This window comes from Cervus canadensis, chromosome 24 (assembly GCF_019320065.1).
Source record: "Cervus canadensis isolate Bull #8, Minnesota chromosome 24, ASM1932006v1, whole genome shotgun sequence".
NCBI lineage: Eukaryota > Metazoa > Chordata > Mammalia > Artiodactyla > Cervidae > Cervus > Cervus canadensis.
In genome coordinates this window covers 48893701-48912915 of record NC_057409.1, presented here as the reverse complement: position 1 = coordinate 48912915, position 19215 = coordinate 48893701, and the positions used below count along the sequence as shown (strand labels likewise).

The window sequence follows — 19215 nt, the reverse complement described above, 5'->3', positions numbered from 1 at the left end:
CTGTATAGGGCTTCTCCATCTTTGGCTGCAAAAAATATAATCAATCTGATTTCGGTGTAGACCATCTGGTGATGTCCATGTGTAAAGACTTCTCTTGTGTTGTTAGAAGAGGGTGTTTGCTATGACCAGTGCGTTCTCTTGGCAAAACTCTATTAGCCTTTGCCCTGCTTCATTCCGTACTCCAAGGCCAAATTTACCTGTTACTCCAGGTGTTTCTTGACTTCCTACTTTTGCATTCCAGTCCCCTATAAAGAAAGGGACGTCTTTTTTGGGTGTTAGTTCTAAAAGGTCTTGTAGGTCTTCATAGAACCATTCAACTTCAGCTTCTTCAGCATTACTGGTTGGGGCACAGACTTGATTACCGTGATATTGAATGGTTTGCCTTGGAAACAAAGAGAGATCATTCTGCCATTTTTGAGATTGCATCCAAGTATTGCATTTCGGACTCTTTTGTTGACCGTGATGGCTACTCCATTTCTTCTAAGGGATTCCTGCCCACAGTAGTAGATATAATGGTCATCTGAGTTAAATTCACCCATTCTGGTCCATTTTAGTTTGCTGATTCCTAGAATGTCGACATTCACTCTTGCCATCTCCTGTTTGACCACTTCCAATTTGCCTTGATTCATGGACCAAACATTCCAGGTTCCTATGCAATATTGCTCTTTACAGCATCGGACCTTGCTTTTTTCACCAATCCCATCCACAACTGGGTATTGCTTTTGCTTTGGCTCCATCCCTTCATTCTTTCTGGAGTTATTTCTCCACTGATCTCCAGCAGCATATTGGGCACCTACCGACCTGGGGAGTTCCTCTTTCAGTAACCTATCATTTTGCCTTTTCTGACTGTTCATGGGGTTCTCAAGGCAAGAATACTGAAGTGGTTTGCCATTCCCTTCTCCAGTGGACCACATTCTGTCAGACCTCTCCACCATATCCCGACTGTCTTGGGTGGCCCCACACGGCATGGCTTAGTTTCACTGAGTTAGACAAGACTGTGGTCTGTGTGATCAGATTGGCTGGGTAAGGAGCAGCGGCTGCCCTTTGCTGGAGCAGCCGTGAAGAGATACCCCACGTCCAAGCTAAGAGAAACCCAAGTAAGACGGTAGGTGTTGCGAGAGGGCATCAAAGGGCAGGCACACTGAAACCATAATCACAGAAAACTGAATTTAGTCCTAGGCTTCTTCTGCTTAGATCCATTTTACATAATGTGTTAGCACATGAAACACCAAATCTTTGATATTTTCAACTTTTCTGCCTTTTATTGCCAGTATAAATATTACGTTTTACATAATTTTACATAATGTTACATTACAGCCATATTATATATACTATATAGCAGCTAGCTACTGGAAACACAGATATAGATGAATGGTATATAGATGAATGGTAGGCATACATATAAAGGAACTACCAGAAAAGAAAAGCCAGCCTCTCCTCTCTGCTTATGGTTATTTCAGTCTGAAGTCTCAAACCAAGCAGAACATTGTCCCTCAAGTGTTATAATCTTATGTCTGAAGCACATGATGGAAACAAAGGCCCATTATCAGGTAAGTGGTTTTTTGATAAGAGATATAAAAGTTGGTTTAAAGAAAGCTAAATCAGAAAAAAATTATCTTGGGAAAAAATGAACTTGACCAAAGAAGTACTGTTACAAGGGTGACTAACAGTATGTTGTGATCCTGAAGAAACAAAAGCTACCTCTAGCTTATCACCACAATGGACTCGGCAAACAATAAAAGCAGAAAACAAACAGGCTGGACTCTCTCTTCCACTCATCTAACTGGAACCACACGGAACTGGTTGAGTGATGAAAACGATAGCCTGCTCTTGACTGAGGCTGTGCGGATCACATGATATTCTGTGGATAAGGAAGAGACCATAGCTTCCTGAGTCAGAAGGATGACAGGATGAGGGAAAGAAAGGGACAGACAATGCAGGAAATACACCAACTGGGAAACTTCTCATCACTTTCCAGATATTAACTATGAGGCAGTGAAGACAATTGGCCGGATTCTTTAGGCCGGAACATGCAGAGGTGTGGCTTCCCTGGAGGCTCAGACAGGAAAGAATCTGACTGCAATGTGGGAGACCTGGGTTTGATCCCTGGGTTGGGAAGATCCCCTGGAGAAGGAAATGGTAATCCACTCCAGTATACTTGCCTGGAGAACCCCATGGACAGAGGAGCCTGGCGGGCTATGGTTCAAGGGGTTGCAAAGAGTTGGACATGACTGAGTGACTAAGAACATACCAGAGGCAGGCTAAGACTAGTTCTCTACAGGGCCAGCTAATTTATCACAATGACAAGAGATGGGTCATATGCTTCCAGGAACAAGGCACTGAGACATGTTATCTGATATATATCATATTACTGTTGTTGTTCAGTCGCCAAGTCATGTCCGACTCTTTGCGACCCCATGGACGGCAGCACCAGGCTTCCCTGTCCTTCACCATCTCCCAGAGTTTGCCCAAATTCATGTCAACATTCATTCATTCAGCAAACAATTTCTGAGTACCTACTACGTGCTAGGCATTGTATCACATACCGGGAATCAAATAGGGTATAAGACACTGCCCCTTTCTCAAAGAGTTCATGGTGCAGTGGAAGAGAGAGTCCATGGGCAATGCCAGCATGACATGAATATATTTAAGTTATTCCATTCATTTAACTGAGCCCTGTTTAGGCTTTATGCCCACTCCTCTTCTATTAAGTCCTTCAAAGAGTTCTTTCATGTAAAAACAAAGAAGGCATTGGTTTACTGACTGTCAAGAAAGAAGATCAAGGCTGAGGAAGAGAAAAAAGTGGGTAGTTATCCTCAGAAATATCACCAATCTTTCCTGGTGGGAGGAAAAATGGGAACTATTCCTTGGTTATCAGGTATTTGCCCAATATTCTTTAGTCTAGCATTTCTTAAACTGGCATCATTGCCTACTAGAAATCTACAGATATAATCTTGAATACTAGGAGAATTTTAAAATGCTGTGTTTCCACTTTGATGATTAAAACTGCTAATATGAGATAAGCATATTTTGGACAAGCTGGATGACATTTATGACTAAATATTACAAAGTGACATCAACTCCCATGTTTGCATTTACAAGACACTTGTTGCCAAGTGATCAGAGGTGAACTTTTAGAGTGTTGATGAGCAGGGCTTGATGTTAAATGTGATAACTGTACCTGTCTGCTACTAACACGCAATTCTTTCACCATTTAAAAAGACAAAACTTTTCTTTGGCAGTATTAAATTGCAAATTAAATGATCATGATGAAATAAGGCAAGGTAATGTATATGTAAATTGCCACAGGCTAAAGAGAAAACAAAATAAATGGACTTAAAAATGCTAAATAAAGCATAAAAGATGCTATGGATTTTTCCAAGAACAAAAGTTTTTAAATAGTTTATAAGTAGAAAAATGGCAGTAGAATCATCACAGGATATGTTTAATGATATATTTTTCTTCAGTATTGTACTTGGGGGTACATTATTAAGTGAAGTGGCTCATCACATTGATGAAAGTAAGCTATTTGTTAAGCAAGAAAAATTATGATCAAGATAATGCCACAGATGCATGTCACAGACCATTAAACACAAAAATCAAAAGAATCAAGTCAAATACAAGTGAAACAAAAAGCACAAATACATCTTTCCACTGACACTGGTCTCAACATTGGTGATTTGGCTTCTGTAAAACAAAATCTTCTTGCAATATCATTAATTCAAATTTTTTTTGTGTTTGTTTTTACTTAATTTATATTTCTTTTGGTTTTATAGCTTATTAAGCTATAAGGTTATGGAGTCTATACATATTTTATATTTGTACACATTTTACATTTCACTAAATACACATGGTTGAAAATCACTACTGTAGATCTGAAATGTTTGTTTTCCTTTTAGGATGGAAAATAACAGATTGGATCCTAAAAAATTTCCATGAGTCCACCCAGTGTCTGAAATAATCATAACAAGTTTGAGAAATATTGTTGAAGATTCACATGACTCTGATTAGAAGGACTTTTGAAAGTTACATTAACATATTTACTCAAGTTTATTTTATAAATTTATAGAGTTAGAAGAAATCTGTGGTAATCCTCTAATTTCTTTATTGCCTTCACCTTAATGAAGAAATTCTATTCAATTTTAGTGGTTTATAATGAGAATTAAGATTATATTTGGCTTCCCTGGTGGCTCGGTGGTAAAGAATCTGCCTGCAATACAGGAGATACAGGTTCGATCCCTGGGTTGGGAAGATCCCCTGGAGGAGGAAACGGCAACCCACTCCAGTATCCTTGCCTGGAAAAATCCCATGGACAGAGCAGCCTGGTGGGCTACAGTCTATGGGGTTGCAAAGAGTCAAACACGACTGAGTGACTGAGCACGCAAGATTATATTCAAAGAACATTTTATCATTTGACCGTTTCCTCATGGGCATGTTGCTCATTGTACCCTTTACAACACACTCTAGCACTTCCTCCAGCAGCGTACTTCCTCACACAGCCACTCAGATATGACTTCAGTTCCTCTTGAATCGTGGGATTCTGCAGGGCAAAAGCCCTTCCCCCTTTATCTCTGTGCCTTCCAGTACCCAGCACGATGCTGTGCAGATAAGAAGGGCTTAGTCAAACCAAACCAGGCGGATGATCAGTTAACACCAAAATACATTTGGCTCCCAACAAATTTCCCTGAGTCCATTCAGTATTTGGAATAAACTTATCTTTATAGCATTTTTTATTGTGGTGGAGAAAAGAGAACCAGAAAGCTAACACTATTTACTAAAACAGAACCTACTGCAGGAAGGACAAAGACAGGTAAAGACAACTTCTTCATAAGAAAACACAACTGTTACATAGCTAAGAGATTCATACGGATACTAGACTATATACATTGTGACATCTCAGGAAAAAGTTGCTGGCTATCACTGTCTCTCAGATGCCTGTCAAATTCAGACCTTGGTAACCACTTCCTCCCAATGCGTAGAATCACCCCACAAGATCATCTCAAGCAGAAGATCATCTGAGGACAAGGAACATAGTCTCAAGACCGGAATTCCCACAGAAAATAGCCTCGCTAAAACCAACCAACATTTTGGTGAAGTTAAAGTAGGGCACGTGATCAGACACAATCAGAAGCAGCAATGCCTCTAAACCACAACACTCTCTTGATTTCAGACTCTGAACACATGTTTCCTGTATGATGTTGCTGTTGTTCAGTTGCCCAGCCGTGTCTGATTCTTTGCGACCCCATGGACTGCAGCATGCCAGGCCCCTCTGTCCCTCACCATCTCCTGAAGTTTGCCCAAGTTCATGTCCATTGCATCGGTGATGCCATCCAGCCATCTCATCCTCTGACACCCTCTTCTTCTGTAAACAGAAGGTTCCTGTATAGTTTAGTAAACCTTCAAAAATATACATGTTGTGAAAAATTGCCTCAGGGCAATTTTAGAGAAATCCCCATGACTTTTCTGATGGAGTAATGTCAAGAAAGGAAAATCAGTACTAATGATTCATATTTCTGATTACAGTCATAGGGCACGGTCTGGCTTGAGGTAAGAACCAAGCTGTAGAAAGGTCAACTTTTCTTTCTACTTCCCATTACATAGGTAAGGTTTGAAAATACAGATCCATTATTATCTCATAATGGTGATGGACACACACAGGTGAAATCAATTAGTCATATATTTAGAAGCAATATTTGTTGTAAGTGGATATAAATCAGCTCTGTGTTAAGAATTCAGAGAGTTACTTCACTCTCTCTCTGCTTGTTTTCTCATCTTGAAATAAGCTTAGTTATAGTATTTGCCTCATAGGTTGGTGGAAAGGATTCAATGAACAAATGCAAATAAAATGCTTATCACAGAACTATTATATAGTAGCATGCAAAAATTTCAAAATATTGAGTATATTATCAGATAGGTCTCATAATTATTTATTCCTTTTTCAACAGACAGAATGATCTATCGAAAATAGAGCCAAATTAGATGTCTGGTCATATATTCCTTTTTCTGCTTCTATTGTTGGCAAGTTGTTTTAATCCTGGCATTTATCTTGGTTAATTCCACAAATACCTATTGAGTACTTCTATGATATGCACTAGATAAGACCCTGGCCTCTCTGTAATACTGAAATAATGCTGTGAGGACCAAAGAGATAATACATACGAAGGGTTTAAAATCCTCAAAATTTAACAGATAATGGGAAACATTATTCTCAGTAAAGCAAAATAAAGCAAAACTATTTTAACGCTAACAAAAGGAATTTAGTTATCACATGCAAAAAACATGTGGCTATAAGACACTTTAATCAGGCATTCTTAAAAGCTTGTACCCTAAGTCCATCATTATTCTGAAGAATTAATATCTAGGTTATGCTAAAATGTATAGCTAGAGGTTTATGTTTTCTTATGAATTATAATAATTTATTATGTATTTGATACAAGTGTTTTAACTGAAAAGATATTCAGGAATTTAAACTATATTATATAGGCATGTATTTTATTTAAAAATAAATATATATTAAAAAAAACAGGTTACAATATAACCCATTAACATTAGAATGGACAAGTCTGTTCAACGGTATGTAAAGGGGCAGACAAGGATACCGCAGCATTTTTTAAACAATGATATAAAATGTCAAGGTAAACGAAAAAAATAACTTGAGACACCAATTTCCAGAAAATCGTACTATAAAATTGTACTAGCAGTTTTCTAGATTTGGCAGTCATTATTTAGAAAACTATAAAAAAAGTCCACTCATAACAGAAACGAAAATATAAAATACTTTTGGAAAACCTAGACACAAAACTTTCAGTGCCTACATAAATAAATAAATAAGAAAACTGTATTGCAAGAAATGCAAAGGTTGAATGCATGAAAAGTTATACCTGTAGAAGAAAAAATGGAAAACTGTAAATATGTTAATCATATGCAAAGTAACTTAAACTTTTTAAAAATTTCCATCAAAATCCCAATGTAATTTTAAAAGTTAATAACATTATTCAAAATTTCATCTTAATACTCAAAATAATGCTACGTGCTAGAGAATTTTAGCCAAGTTTTTAAAATAAATAATTGTTATGCTACCACTTCCTGGGATCTAAAGTAATTATTGGAATATACAAAGAAATATAAATTGATTTATTATAAAGAGGGATTCTGTATCTTTATACATGTGATTTTGTATACTGGAAATGTAGTTACTTACCCCTTTGAGGTAAATAATTTTAGAGGCTATCATTAAGTTCCAAATATACTGCTATGAAATTGATTAATTTAACAAATATTTCTCAAACACCCACTTTATACAATATAAGATGTGAGGTACTATAAGAAGCAAGAAGTTATAAAATGAGTAAAATATAACTTGATTTCATGTAGCTTATACTTGATTTGGAATATAAGTGTAAGAAAACATATGGTAGAAAAATATAAGATGTTTTTAAACATTTTAAGCACAGATGGTAATATTATGCCATTTCTATTGTAAACTATAAAATTCAGACACATATGATACCTGATTTTTGGTATAATGGCACTCTGATGGGTCTGCAAGAATGTTTACTATAAAATGTACCGTGGCTCAGAGGTTAAAGCGTCTGCCCGCAATGTGGAGACCTGGGTTCGATCCCTGGGTTGGGAAGATCCCCTGGATAAGGAAATGGCAACCCACTCCAGTATTCTTGCCTGGAGAATCCCAAGAAGGGAGGAGCCTGGTAGGCTACAATCCACGGGGTCGCAAAGAGTCAGGCATGACTGAGTGACTTCACTTTCACTTTCACTTTCAAGGAACAGACAGTAATAACTTATTCAATGGGATGTATTAATATTATCCATTTGTATGTAGGACAATGTGCTTGGAATAAGGACATTTTAATTTTAATTAAATTAATTTTTCTGAAGACAGTTTCCATAACTACTCAAATTCATTGAGAAAGACAAAAAAAATACATTATTAACACAGAGGCTATGTATATTTTATTTGTTTTGTAAGAAATACTTCTGATTCACTAGTAATTTTGCAATTAAATGTAGATGTAAAAATCAGATTTCATTAAAATTCATTTTTAATATCAGAAATAGTAATACATTGTTCTCTATGATTAAAGAAATGGTTTATTATCTTCTTGGGTTTAGGGAAAGCATTAAGGCTAGAATCCTTCCTGATACTGTACTTTGGCCCACACAGAGTCCGCATTTGATGAGCTACTGAAGAAGGATGCCATTTTGCTGAACTCTTTTTTGCTATGTGCAACAGAATATAGCAAAAATTAACAACAGAACAGACGTACCTAAAACATGGTTATTCTTCATGCAAGAAAATGGTTTGAAAAATCCTAAACGAATCCTTTGTTAGCCAGAAAATATAATGCTTTGGAGAAATATCCAGCAGATGAATATATTTAAGAACTTTATTTATGGAAAAATTTAACAAATACCTGGGCATAATACTTTAAGAGAATCTAAACTAATCTTGGCTATGAGAATTTTTCTTTTGGGCCTTTTTTAACCTTAAGTGATTGACTGTCTAGTTATTTTAAAATTAATAGTTATGAGATTCCACATAGAGAAAATGTGAAAACTAGATAATTATTTACATTTTGATGTACATGTCAAAAATCTATACACTACTACAAATTGGCATATCTATTTGCATAAAACATAAATAGCAATTATTTATTCTGCAGAAGCTGTGAAATAGATACCTAGGACTAAGGATCTGTGTTCCTTACTATCCTAGGTAACAATATTTCAACCCTCTCATTAGCTCTATAAGAAGATAATTGCCTGAGAAGATGAGTATAATTCACCTTTGGATGACTTCTAAAATGTGTCAATGACTCTGCCATGATGTTTGGCCCTCAGTAATTTGCACTGAATCTTGAACCAGAAGACTCACTCTTCTGTGCAGACGTGGAACAGTCAAGGCTGGTTTCATTGCTTACATGTAAAAAATTTTAGGACAAAGTTTCCTAAAGAACATAGTGTAAGTGCAACACTAGAAAGCCGTCCAACATAGAAATTAGTGATGGGATGCAAAAGGCCATTCCTTTATTTTAACTATGTCCACACAATTATGTGATGCCATTTATACATATGATCCATCTTAAGAAGAGTGGTTTAGAAAACCAGTAAATTTAGGGGTAAATTACTTTAAACTGAGTCCTTGTGATATAATCAAGATGTGAAGGACAGGCTACTAATAAAATATTACTTTAAATTTACTGTATCCTTTCTGTTGCTTACATAGTATCAGGGGTAGTAAGCATACTATCTCATTTAATCTTCAAAAGGACACTGCAAGTTAGAAACTCCTGTCCCCATCCAGATGAGGAAACTGTGACTTAGAGGAAGGAGCTAAATGCCTCATTCACAGTCTGGTGAGTAAATTGCAGAGCCAGAAACCAAACTGTGTCTCTTTGACCCTGAACTCTTAAGGTCTATAGTCTACCACTTTCTAAGTGTCATTTTTAATGCTGATCTTCCAGTTGGGAAACGGACCAGGACTCTCCAATAACATTATGTGGTTGTCAGTGAATTATCTTAATTATTTTTTTTAATTCAATAGTTAAGCCTATGTAATTTTTTCATAAGAAAAAAAGTTTCAATGAATTTTTCCTGTTACATATAACTTGGTACAACAAAGTTCAGAAATTTGTCACATTGGTTCCAGACATCTGAAGGAACAGTAAACAAGTGAGGAGAAAATGGTGAGAGAGAGCTAGGCAGGTTGTAACAGGAAATGCATAAGGATTGGCAAAGGGAAATCTATGCTATTTTGAACAAGTAGATCAGATGTTAACTGAGATTAATATTCTAGCCAATATTAAATGCAGAAAAACTGATCTGTTAGAAAACTGAACAAAAAATAGGTTAGAAATTTTGAACACGGGGATTTGTTTTCGGGTGGAGAGGGAGGTGGGAGGGGGGATCGAGATGGGGAATACGTGTAAATCTATGGCTGATTCATATCAATGTATGACAAAACCCACTGAAATGTTGTGAAGTAATTAGCCTCCAATTAATTAAAAAAAAAAGATTAAAAAAAAAAAAAAGAAAGGTAGCTTTCGGAAATTTTAACTTTTTATTTCACAAAATCCTGTATTATTTGGTAATTTCACAACGGCATGCACTGTTTTTAAAAATGAAAACAAAATTAACCATATAATTTGAACAATAACGAAACTCCAGGGCTCTTAAAATAGGGTTATGTGAAGAAACAGAAGGTCAGAGTCTGCATTTGCTTCTATTCTGGTGAATCCTGGGACACATAGTCATTTGCCTTTTGCAGCTCAGAATTTCTTGACTTCCAATTTATTGATTTACTAGTGACATAAACAGGAAATGGCCCAATTTATTCAGAACAGAAAAAAGTATCATAGATTATTCCCATGGGAAGGAAATTTTTCTAGAACATACTCATGGAGGAATTGACCTATAGTCCGAAATAATTATCATCAATGTCTGAGGAAAGCTGGGTTAGTAGGGAGTAGATCTACTGGTTAAATTCAACTATTACACAAAAGGGAATTCTCAGCTCTTAAGTCAGTTTTATGGTACTTGGTCCCTTGTTCATAAAACAATATTGTACAAGTACCAACACCAAAGTTTTATTGACTTTGTATGCATTACATTCATCTATAAAATATTCTTAAAAGGTTGTGTTTTTAATGAATAGATTTGTCTTTGGATAAAATATTAGAACATTTTTTATCAGTCTATATTTTAATGTAATTCAATGAGACACAATCCATTTGACGGAGCTACAACTTTTGGATGTTGAGTTTTCTGAGCAAATAGATCTCTTCTGAGATTAAAAAAGAGAGAGAAAACAACTTGGTAGCATGTACATTTGCTTGGCAGATGGCGTTAGAGGAAGCAGAGTTTTAAAAATAGCAATTGAAAGCAAAAGCTATAGCCCAGTGCATGAAAACCCATAACCATTCTACAGGAAAAGGTACTCAAGGTGTGTCTCAAGGAAGAGAAAGCTGTGTATGGATACAAACTAAACAAATTGCTTGCTATCTTCTGGAGGGCAAGGAAGCATACGAGAAAAATGAAAAAAACTCAAAGCACAGAGGTGTACCTATTTGAATTTCCCAAAGGCTGACACTTATTTCCTCATTGTATTATGGAGAAAATAAGAAGGAATGTTTTTCTCTGTGCCACAGATGAGGAACGATGTACACACAGCTCAGGATACGCTCACGGTTACCTTTGCTACTTTTGAGCCATGACTCAGCAGTTCCAGTCCAGGCATAAATCTCTTATCAAACATATGACTGAAATATGAGATTAAAGAAACCCAGCTTCCCCGCCTTCATTTGTGGAAATGCTCCTTACAATGCAGTTTTTAACTATAGGAAACAGAGTGTTCCTCTGGATGTACAAACTTCCCCATCACGTAGTTACGATAAGCAAAGTGCTGAACTATCAACAGATTTTCAGGCTAAAAGCACATACTGACACGCACTCTATGTAAGAGCAACATGATCCCATTGACTGAAGTCCCTGCTTCTTCCTACTTGTCATGACTGCTCAAGCTTTCTATGGTCAAATTCTATAAACAGTTACAGAAAATGTAAATGGAAAATTTATTAATAAGTTTTGAAATAAGATGGAAACTTAAAGTCTATCCAATAATATCTTAGCAATAGATTACCACATGAGATTGTCCTTAAATTGAGGACTCTGGGTGTCACCAAAAAATATAAACCTTCAGCAATTTTTAGGAGATTAGAGACTTTAAAGACTCTAAAAAGCAGAAGGAATAAAACAAAACTGGAAGCTTCCAGTGGGGCCTCCAGGTTTTTCCTCTGTTAGGACCTGTTATGGTTCTGTCAAGTCATTAAAGAATAATGATAATGTGAGATTCCTTGCTCAGGTAGATTATATCATATTATTTCTCTGACAACAGAGATGTTAAGATATGTTAAATTAATAATAATGCAGAGTTGCAGAGCAAAAGTGGAAAATTCTGTGAGTTTCCTTTTTCTTGTTCTTTTTTGTTGGGACACGGTTCTTTCAGAGGAATGAATATTGACTAGAAGTGAGGGGAGGAGCAGGTTGGAGCTGAAGATGGTAAAGAGAGAAAACAGAGTTCTCCGTATTTTCTGATTTGCAAAAGAGGAGGGATTTTGTTTGTATGTTTGTTTGTTTTGCTTTGCAGCCCAGAACCTCTAAGATCTCTCATTACAGAACTGAGGGGCTCATTTCTGCAATGTTATTTTTACAGAAGACTCTCTAGAGGCCCATGGGTTGCTGAGTAGATGGTATAATATAAAATATACAAAATGACAGCTTGTATAATTTTTATAATTCTTCCTGACTGAGAACAGCATGCTTGTCAAGTTGGGGAAAGCACTGATTACCTGAGTTAGATGTTAGTTAACTATGTGAAAACCGGGTTTCTGTATAAGCAACATTAGTAGTATTATACTTGAAATTATGTGAAGTTTTAGCCTTTAAAAACTTTAGAAAGTTTTAATGATGACTTTTAAGATACAAGAGACTAAGAACATCATAAGAAGGATATTCGGGAATTTATCTCCATATCAACATATACGTACATTCACTATATTTGCAAAATGTTACTAGATATTTTAGCAGTAAGGAAGGAGAAATAATGAATTGGATAAGATCCCTATTTGCAAGGAGCTTATAATCTAATTGGAAAATAAAGCATAAGGACTTCAAAAGTCAAAGCACAAAAGTCACATAACCAAAATAGTAGGAAGAACAGCTTGATGCATTAAATAATTAACGATCAAATTAACATCTAGACCAGAGGCTATTACACCTGGATGTGCCATTGAAATTATATGGAGAAGTTTTAGGAAATTAAATGCTTGGACTTTATCTAGACCTCCTGAATTAAATTCCTGGGCAGGGCATGGGAGGATAGAGGGCATAAATTCAGAGAAGGGAGATAAGTTGGGGGAAGCCAGACCTGGCATTTTGGACTTTATAAAACTCCGCAGTAATACCGACAAAAACAGTTCCACACAACTTACTGGAGCAGTATTTGAGAACTGTCATGGGCCAGGATGGCACCACTGGGCAAACATATTTTTGCTGTTAAAAGTGGCACGTAGACTAAATGGGCTTTGGGTTACGCAGGATTTCAGCAGAAACTCCCAATTCTTTCCATCTCCACCTATCTGATGCTGAGCACACCAAAAAGAAAGACAAGGCTACATCATGAGAGTGAGATTCCAGCATGGAGCCGAAAGGCTTCAGGAGGGGCATCTCACACTGAATTGAAAAAGAAAGATCTTGCCACACACAGAAGAGCTTGCCAGCGAAAAGGAACAGCATGTATTCAGGAAAGTAAAACTGGGTTTGAAGCATGACGCACTGAAGAGTTGTTTAGAAGAGAGGGGTCATACAGGGGAATGCTGGATTCTGGAGAGGATCAGATTTCTTCCTTGAGTTCCACTGTGTTTTTACTATGGAGAAATGTCAGTACCAAGTCTAAGATTCTATAAGTCTCAGTTAAATAAACATTATGCTGCTTTTGCTTATTCATGCTACATCCAAATAGTTAGTGTCTTATTATATTCATTATAAGCTACACATCTAGGATGCATTCTTGGCTGTGAAATTTTATTTTTTTTTCATATTCTTTAAAGATGGTTCTAGATTCCTTAGTCAATTTCATTCAATTCTCATACTTAACAGAGAAAAGCCAGGACTGCACTGATCTGCTATTGGTGACAAAGTATTTGTGCACAAAATGCCTTTGTTCAGAATGACAGAAAATAAAAGTGAATTTCCAAAACAATTATCAGTGTTGCTGAAGATTTCATGGTTGGGGCTTATGCAACCTGAATTAAATACCAATATTTTGGTTACCTGAGTGAGTGATTCCTGGTAAGATCAGGTTGACGCTCCTGCAGAATTTCAAAGATGTTGGGCTGGCGCAGAAATGCAACAATCTTGTCATTGTAAGCTGAAAAATATATATATATATATATATACACACACACACACATATATATAGTAAGTAACAGTATTTAAAATCTGTTGTTAGTTTTATTCACATAAACCCAGACTTCCTTTGTTCTCCTGATTAACATTTCCTGTGCTCAGAGACATAGTTTAGAGCCCCCGTGCTGTGTTGGGCTTGGTCGCTCAATCGTGTCTGACTCTTTGCAACCCAGTGGACTGCAGCCCACCAGGCTGCTCTGTTCATGGGGATTCTCCAGACAAGAACACTGGAGTGGGTTGCCATGCCCTCCTCCAGGGGATCTCCCTAATCTAGGGATCGAACCCAGGTCTCCCACATTGCAGGCAGATTTTTTACCGTCTAAGTCACCAGGGAAGCCCAAGAATACTGGAGTGAGTAGCCTATCCCTTCTCCGGGGGATCGTCCCAACCCAGGAATCAAACCAGGGCCTCCTGCATTGCAGGCGGATTCTTTACCAGCTGAGCTACCAAGAAAGCCCTTAGAACCACTATAGATAACTAAATTCCAATCTGTGTCTGTCCTGTCAATGAGTATTGGACTTAGATGTTAGGTATGATTGATTTAAGCACTCATTAAACTCATTTGATGAGCCATAGTTATTATCAAATTGCAAGAGGAGATCATCAACAAGATTCTAGATACTGACACTAATACTGATTCTAGATACTGAGACTTACTGCTACTGCTTACTAAAATCACCTCATGAACAATTGCTAGGAATGGAAAACCATCTTCTGATTAAAGGTCAGCCACCCACATGGGTAAAGAGGCAGGGCAAGAGCTGCTAAAATACAAGAGCTGCCAACAGCAACTACTGAAATACAGAGGCAAGCCATTCCCAAATTCTAGGTGGAAATAAATGTCACTAAGTCACAGGGTAGCTCTTTACCAACTCAGCCACACCAACAGTTACAATACAACCAGCAGCATCAATTATGTACATAATATTTTAAAAGGAAAACCTATATCATAGTCAAGGCTGGCTAATGTCTATAGAAATTTTAAATGTAATTAAAATTTATTAAAGGCTCTGCTAATATTCTTTTATCAAGAAAACTAACTTGCTCACATAAGATAATTCATCTTGATTACATATCTATTTCTAATTCGAAATACAGATACATTTAAATCACAGAACAGAGGATCTGAATCCTCAAACACCAGAGATTCTAGTCAGTTAATACTCTTGTGTTCATAAATATGATCAAGAAACATGCCTTACTTAAAAAGAATATCAGTCAAAAGAAACATAATTCTCGAGTCATCTGCCACGTCAAAGCTTAACTACATCAAGCTTATTTTAGTTAAATGTGAATGAAATTTTAAAAAATACTATCTGCTAAAATGGAATCTCATTATCGAACTCAAAGCGTCCTAACTGCACTTTTGACCATATATAAATAATAAACATACTTTTATAGTTGAAATCTTATCACTAGATGTTTACATTTCATCTAAGATCAGAGACTAGATAATTTTTAAACTACAATTTTATAGTACTTTAAAGTTCTATGTGCAGTATTTAGCATCAAATTAGTAATTATACAATAAAATATAGACTATTTGATTTCTACTCAGGATTTCTTCTGAGTAGAAGTGGTTCTCAGTGATTCTGAAACTTCTTTAGGACATGGGCACTGCATTATATTTCATGGTAAATCTTTCTTTAAAAAATAAAAATTTTAAGATAAAACCAGACAAATGAAGAGCTGCTCAAATTGAAGATGGAACAGCCCATTTGCCAGCCTATCCATCCCACCTGCCTTAGGGGCTCCAGGTTCGGAAACTGATCTACTTCAACCTCATCATTTTACTAACAACTCAAATTATTCTTTAGGACTACTGGCTTGTATTCATTTATTTTTATTTTACAATTTTGGCGGCTTTTGCTATCTTGAATTTGCCACAAAGCCCCTTAAGAATGTACCATCATTAGTACTACAGGCTCACACGCCATTTAAACTCTGTCTCAAGTATTAGATATATATTAAATAAATATTTGTTTGTCCAAATGCCTAATTTAAAATGGTCACACAATCCAGTTGCTTTAACAACCTATTTTTCCTTAACTTCAAGAATCTAGCATAAAGACTTCACACGGAAAAGGCAGAGTAGTATAAAAATTCTCAGCCTACAGGATTTTACAGGACATAAGTGTTTGATACTCCAATGAGTTTTTTAGGGATAATGCAACTGTTTCTCGGTACAGAGCAAATGTAGCAGGCTGACAATAGGGAAGTATCAGCAGAGAATGCACGGTACACATTGATATGAAAGCAAACAAAGACTTTTGGGAAGAGATGACATACCCACTGGAACCATGTCCTGGTACTGTGGCCTGCTGACTGTATTGAACGTACTCGATGGCCTGGGAAGAACTGGTGGTCCTGCATGTCGAGAATCTTCTCCTACCTGCAAACACAAGCAGTGTTTATGTTCTACACTAAATTCCAGAGTACTTTACAAAGGTATCCTAAGCCAAGTTGTTCAGAATACTGACAACAAGCATTGCTAAGTACCAACTGATCAGAACAGAGGCTAGCTTGAAGGGCGGACACAGGACTCTCAAAAGCTCTGCTTCAGTTGCTGAATTGAGGGGAGGGGTTGGGGTATCCATGTCCCTGAGAGGGGCCAGGGCTGTGACAACTGAGCAAACATACAGAAGGAGTTCAATATGCCTATGGGGATGTAGATGCTGAATACATGTTCCTCTGAATATCTTCTACCTGACAGAACACAGACCTGCAACAATGTATCAGAGAGAACACTTGGGTGCAGCCTAACTCACTGGGGCGGTGCCAGGATATGCCTTCTTTTGGCCAAGCCTCAGCAGAGGAGGAGCTGAAGAGCAGCAGTCTTCGTGAGGGGTTCTGAGTTGGGCATTATCTCCTCAGAAGCAATTTTACATGCTTATTAGTGCCCTCAGAGCAACAGCTCTTTCTGGTTTGAACCTCCCACACCAGCAAGCTAATCACAGCAGGTGTGGAGGAGCTAAATAGGGTTGCCTCAACCGAAATGAGTTTTTTACCTACTATAGACTTAGAAACTCATATATACAAGTAGATAAACAAAAACGCCCATTAATAGTCTTACCCGAAAACTCTAACACTGCTTTAGCTTCTGTTTTAGAAACCGCCCCCCGCCCCGACCCCTACGTTACAGAAGTCTTTCATGACAACAGTAGAACAATCATATGAGAGTTAAGAGAGCAAGGGGCAAAATAACTTCCTGGATTTATAAATTTGTACATTTATTTTTTAATGAGTTTTTGTTCTATTTTTATATTTTTAAAATTTAGTTAATTTATTTTTAATTGGAGGATGACTGCTTTACAAGATCGTGTTAGCTTCTGCCATATATCAACATGAATCAACCAACCTCCTGAGCCTCCCTCCCACCTCCCACCCCACCACCCCCTCTGGGTTATCACAGAGCACCAGAGCTCAGATCCCCGCATCATACAGCAAATTCCCACTGGCCATCTAATTTTACATACAGCAGTGTATATGTCTCAATGCTACCCTCTCAATTCATCCCACCCTCTCCTTCCCCACCACAAGTCTGTTCTCTATGTCTGCGTCTCCACTGCTGCCCTGCAGACAGGTTCAGTAGTAACATCTTTCTAAATTCCATATATATGTGTTAATTATGCAATATCTGTCTTTTGCTTTCTGACTTACTTCACTCTGCATAGGCTTTAGGTTCATCCACCTTACTAGAACTGAGTCGAGTGTGTTCCTTTTTATGGCTGAGTAATATTCCACTGTGTATATATGTACCACAACTTATTTATCCATTTATCTGTCAATGGACATCTAATTGCTTCCATGTCCTAGCTATTGTAAATAGTGTTGTGATGAACAGTGGGGTACATGAGTCTTTTTCAATTATAGTTTCCTTAGGGCAAATGGTCAGTAGTGGGCTATTGGGTCATATGGTAGCTTTATTCCTAGTTTTTAAGGAATCTCTATACTGTATGCAGGTCAAGAAGCAACAGTTAGAACCGGACATGGTACGACAGACTGGTTCCAAATTGGGAAAGGAGTACATCAAGGCTGTATATTGTCACCCTGCTTATTTAACTTATATGCAGAGTACATCATGAGAAATGCTGGACTGGATGAAGCACAAGCTGGAATCAAGATTGCCAGGAGAAATATCAATAACCTCAGATATGCAGATGACACCACCCTTATAGCAGAAAGTGAAGAAGAACTAAAGAGCCTCTTGATGAAAGTGAAAGGGGAGAGTGAAAAGGTTGGTTTAAAACTCAACATTCAGAAAACTAAGATCATGGCATCCGGTCCTGTCACTTCATGGCAAACAGATGGGGAAACAATGGAAACAGTGATAGACTTTATTTTCTTGGGCTCCAAAATTACTGCAGATGGTAACTGCAGCCATGAAATTAAAAGGCACTTGCTCCTTGGAAGAAAAGCTATGACCAACCTAGGCAGTATATTAAAAAGCAGAGACATTACTTTGTCAACAAAGGTCTCTCTAGTCAAAGCTATGGTTTTTTCAGTAGTCATGTATGGATGTGAGAGTTGGACCATAAAGAAAGCTGAGCACCAAAGAATTGATGCTTTTGAACTGTGGTGTTGGAGAACACTCTTGAGAGTCCCTTGGACTGCAAGCAGATCCAACCAGTCTATCCTAAAGGAAACCAGTCCTGAATATTCATTGGAAGGACTAATGCTAAAGCTGAAACTCCAATACTTTGGCCACATGATGCGAAGAACTGACTCACTGGAAAAGACCCTGATGCTGGGAAAGACTGAAGGCAGGAGGAGAAGGGGACGACAGAGGAGGAGATGGTGGATGGCATCACCAACTTGATGCACATGAGTCTGTATAAACTCCGGGAGTTGGTGATGCACAGGGAAGCCTGGCCTGCTGCAGTCCATGGGATCACAAAGAGTTGGACATGACTGAGCGACTGAACTAACTATACTGTTCACTATAGTGGCTGTATCAATTTGCATTCCCACCAACAGTGCAAGAGGATTCCCTCTTCTCACCCTCTCCAGCATTTATTGTTTGCAGATTTTTTGATGATGGCCATTCTGACTGGTATAAGGTGATACTCATTGTAGTTCTGATTTGCATTTCTCTAATAATGAGTGATATGGAGCATCTGTTCATGGATTTGTTAGCCATCTGTATGTCTTCTTTGGAGAAATGTCTGTTTAGGACTTCTGCCCACCTTTGGATTGGGCTGTTTGTTTTTCTGGTATTGAGTTGAATGAGTT

General features: G+C 37.4%; 1 protein-coding gene across 5 annotated transcripts in view; it reads right to left on the bottom strand.

Annotated features, from left to right (window-relative positions):
• The window catches only part of HECW2 (HECT, C2 and WW domain containing E3 ubiquitin protein ligase 2), a 420397-nt gene that overhangs the window by 66198 nt on the left and 334984 nt on the right, over positions 1-19215 (bottom strand). For all 5 annotated transcript variants that reach the window (XM_043445118.1, XM_043445119.1, XM_043445120.1 and 2 more), the window contains 2 exons: positions 16273-16375; positions 13849-13945 (listed from right to left, as the gene is read on the bottom strand). In XM_043445118.1, coding sequence (XP_043301053.1) covers positions 13849-13945; positions 16273-16375 — 200 coding nt within the window. The remainder of the gene's footprint in view (positions 1-13848; positions 13946-16272; positions 16376-19215) is intronic.